The sequence below is a fragment of the Hevea brasiliensis genome, unplaced genomic scaffold (genome assembly GCF_030052815.1).
Source record: "Hevea brasiliensis isolate MT/VB/25A 57/8 unplaced genomic scaffold, ASM3005281v1 Scaf26, whole genome shotgun sequence".
In the NCBI taxonomy this organism is placed as follows: domain Eukaryota; kingdom Viridiplantae; phylum Streptophyta; class Magnoliopsida; order Malpighiales; family Euphorbiaceae; genus Hevea; species Hevea brasiliensis.
The window spans coordinates 139,838-143,978 of NW_026614762.1; the positions used below are offsets into that span (position 1 = coordinate 139,838).

General features: G+C 33.9%; 1 protein-coding gene across 1 annotated transcript; it reads right to left on the bottom strand.

Annotated features, from left to right (window-relative positions):
* Positions 1 to 1,869: 1,869 nt before the first annotated feature.
* LOC131176849 (uncharacterized) lies at positions 1,870 to 3,658 on the bottom strand. The gene is made up of 2 exons (XM_058141877.1): positions 2,207 to 3,658; positions 1,870 to 2,145 (listed from the first exon to the last, which is right to left on the bottom strand). Exons 1-2 carry the CDS (start codon positions 3,656 to 3,658, stop codon positions 1,870 to 1,872), a joined length of 1,728 nt encoding a protein of 575 aa, XP_057997860.1.
* Between the last annotated feature and the right edge of the window lie 483 nt (positions 3,659 to 4,141).

Here is a 4,141-nt window from a genome sequence, read left to right on the forward strand (position 1 = left end):
CAAACACAATGTTTATAGTGGTTCGGCTCTCTTAGCCTACATCCACTCTTCCCAAAGTCCCACTTTGAGAGTCACTCAACTATTTGATATTTTCAACATGCAAGATTCAAAGCCTTTACAATCTCAGCAAACGTCCTAGGTACTTGAGGACCTTTACAACATCTTTGTTTCCCACAAAAGACCACAAGCTTCACAAGGTGCTTGAAAACCTCCCACAAGCTTCACAAGGTGCTTGAAAACCTTCCACAAGTGTGTCCTCACACTTACACAACCTTAAATAGGCTTTGGTGTAGAAGAAATCACTCTCAATAACTCTCAGATACAGAATTTAATGCTAAAAGATTGAGAGAGAAGATTTGCCACTCAAGCTCAAGAGTATTTGAATGAAAGCTTTAAAAATACCACAATAAATTCACTATGAATAAGAGCACTTTCATTAGTTAGAATTGTAGTAAATGATGCCTTTTGTAGGTGCTTTTCATTGCCAAAAACGTCTGCTAGAGAGTGTGTCTAACGGCTCTTTAATTTTCAAAAAACTAGCCATTATTACTTAGAAAGTCGTGCAGCAGAGTTGAGTCAGGTCAGATCATAAAAATAGTTAACTAAAATTTTTACCAGTTAACTAGTTTTGTAAGACAGAGAATTTTAAACATCAAAACTAGTTAACTAATTTTCGCAACGGTTAACTATTTTCGCCACTGTCTGACTTAAATTTTGAAATTTTGAGTTTTTGAAGAAAGGTTTTAAAAATTATTTTGACCATTCAAAAACCTTAGAAATGATATAAAAACACTTTCTAAACTCTTGAATCTAAAAACAAAATTGATTTTAGGTCTTAAATGGCATAAATTCTCCAATCTTGTACAATGGACCTAAGAACTTAATTTCTATCCTATTTCTTCATGGACTTTGATTCGTCTTGTGTTATGCAAGATGATAAACTCCTTTTATATCAGCCATGTCAATAGAATAGTCTTTCCATCAATGTCTTTGCATATCATGACCTATAAAATCACTTCAAATACTTATGCACAAAGAGTTAATGTATATTTCATTAAGTTTTGTAATCATCAAAATCAAGCTCATTATAGCTTACAGGGCCTAAAATCTCCCCCTTTTTGATGATGTCAAAACTTAATGAATCTATAAAGATCATAAAAATTCAATTGTATAACTATCTACATATGTCATGTATCTAAGAACTTGCTTTTAAACAAGCTCCCCCTATATGTATGCACACAGTCATTCAAAATGCAAAAATGTTGAGAAGCTACAAAATAGCTCCCCCTAAATCTGATATTCAAAGCATTTTGAAGATAATAATATAAGTTACATGTTAAGCAATTTCCAAGATTAATTCATCCAAGATCAATTCAATCATCATACATAAGATATATCAACCATAAGTCAATCATAAAAGATCATCATCATTTCTTCAATAACTTTCCAAAATAAGTCCAAAATATCTATATCAGAATATGAACCATATAACCACTAAACAAAATTAGTTAACTAAAAATGTACCCAGTTAACTAAAAACATTCTGTCAGTTGAAATATTTTGTTATCTTCTCCTAATTTCTCCCCCTTTTTGACATCAACAAAAAGATAGGCTTTCTCCTATTTTCTCCTATTTTCTCCCCTGTTTAAAAAGAAAAACAAAAAGACACAACTTTAAAAGTCATAAAGCATATTTGAAAAATCTTAAGGTTTATCTTTGCTGCTAAGAATCCTGCCACTTCTCCTAAGGTGAGTGGGATCAACAAGTTTGGCTTGTTTCTTCTTTTTTGGGGGTTCTTTTTCAGGTATGGTTACTTGGATTTTTGGAGGAATGGGTAGAACTGATTTTCGGGCTTGTGCTTTGGTTCTTCTAGGGCCATATTGCATGGGTAAAAGAGATGGTTGATTCAGGTACTAGTTGAGAGGTAGTGGGAACAGGGTTTGGTTGATCAGAGGATGGGTCTTGTGACTGCTCTTCTTTCTTTTTGTCAGCATCTTCCTTCTCCTCTTCTTGTCTTGAACTGTTTCTGCCTTCACTTTTTCCATTTTCACTGCTGTTGTTGCTTTTAGTATGAGTTGAGGATTCTGTTGATTTTTCTTTGTCAGGTTCTTGTTCTACTTCTGATGCCTCTTTTGCAGATTCTTCCTTCTCATCATTTTTCTCTACTTCTTCAGCCTCAGCTAGCTAGCTTACTTTCTTCTTATACCTTTTCAGCAGCTTCTACATGCTCCTCTTTTTCTTCTTCCACTTTAGAAATTTTTACTTCACTTGGTCCAGCAGCCTTTGCATTGCTAGGACCAACGGTACCCTGTGGGTAGCTTCTAAAATCTCCAAACTTTCCAAAAGATTCACCAAACAACATTTGAGCCATATTCTTCATGAACCATTCTTGTCTATCCAATCTATTAATCAACATATCCATCTTTGCATTTTGCTCAGCCATAATTCCCTTCTGCAATTCATGAGATTTTTCTAAAATACTCAAGGTAAGTCCACTCATTTCTTTGATTTCCTTCATCATGTCCAGATTTGCTTTACTTATTTTCATAAAATCTAACATTTTTAGCTTCATTTTCTCTTTCTTCTTAGAGCTTTCCCCTTCATCTATCTTAGAACTTTTCTCTTTCAACTTGCTTATTGGGATGTTTGATTCTGTTTCAGAATTTGATTCTGATTTAGATTCAATCTCAATATCAGTCTCTTCTTCTTGTTTTTTCTCTTCTTTCTTACTCCTTTTCCTACCATCATCAGCCTTGAATATCTCCTTAATGGGGATAGGATTGCTAAACTTCTTTTCTTTGCTCAAATCAACTCCCATAGCTTGAAATATAAGAGTCAAAGGCATAGCATATGGCAACCTTCTATGCTTACTAGACTTAGCAATCAATTTAAAAATAAAAAATGGCAAATTAAATAAGATTTTGTTAACCAAGTGCCACATAATGCATAAATCAAGGCTATTTGCATACGAGTGACTACCACTTCTAGGATTGAGCAAATATCGAATGAAGGATTGTAGAATTCTAAAATTTTGAGGCAATAAACTGATATTGGTCATTTCATTTTCAGGTGTACCCTCCGGAAAAATTGATAATTGAAATGCCTTCTCATCATATCCTTCAAGCTTCCTAGAATCTTTGAAGGTTCCAATCCTATTTCCATCATTTGGTAGGTTTAAAACAGAGGCTAAGAAATCGACATTAAAAATCTGACTTTTCTTCTTAACTCTCACACTAAAACTTTCTCCTTTAACAACTTCTTTCATACTTCCATAAAATTCTTGAATCAAATAAGGATAATAATATTCATTCAACTCAAAAAATTCCATCCAACCTTGAAAAGTAAATAAATCTTCAAATTCATAAGGCAAGTCAGAAAATGAATCCCATTTAATGTACCTTGGCTCGAAAATATTTTGTTGCACAAAAGGTTTCGAAGAAGGGGCCTTCTCCATTTTCTTCTTTTTCTCAGAAGGCTCTGACCCAGCAATACCCTTTCCCTTTCTTTTTCTTACTCGTTCTGCCACTATCTCTATTTCTTCATTACTATTCTCAACTTCAGTTCCTTCTTCTCTTTCCTTTTTGGAACTGCCAGTAGCTTTCATAGCATCACCCATGAATTTTCGAGGTTTGGCAGCTAATTGTTTTACCCTTGCCATCGATTCTTGAAAAATTTCAGTGAGAAGTAACGGCTTGAGGAAGAATGGGCTTTGACCGTTTAGGGATTTTGAGAAGGAAATTTGGGGATTTCTAGTTTTGAGAGAAATTTGGGGTTTCTAAGGGAGTGGAGAATCAACTTGCAGCAGAGAAATGAGGGAGTTTTAGATTGATTGAAGTGATATGTAGCAGTTATAAAAAAAATTTCAAATTTTGAAATTGTATACAGTTTTTTCATGGAGAATCGGGAATCCCTTTTTGCCAAAACCCAATTTTACCCTTTAAAGACATAAAAAGAGCATAACTGTGCTTAGGGGTATATTTGTCAAAATAGATTACAAAGAGAGCGAAAATACCCGTTAGAAAGAAAGTAATTTTAAATCAAGCGTGTTTTGACAAATGTACACAGACGCAAAATTATTTAACTAATTTTGAAACCCAGTTGGCTAAATATTATACAAGTATAAAACTAGACAACTGCAGTG

What these genes read in the sequence shown, in the direction of transcription:
- LOC131176849 (XM_058141877.1), bottom strand. Translation starts at nt 3,658, where the DNA reads ATGGCAAGGGTAAAACAATTAGCTGCCAAACCTCGAAAATTCATGGGT. An exon ending in ATGTAGAAGCTGCTGAAAAG is followed by an intron (nt 2,146 to 2,206) that starts GTATAAGAAGAA and finishes AATGATGAGAAG; the next exon opens with GAAGAATCTGCAAAAGAGGC.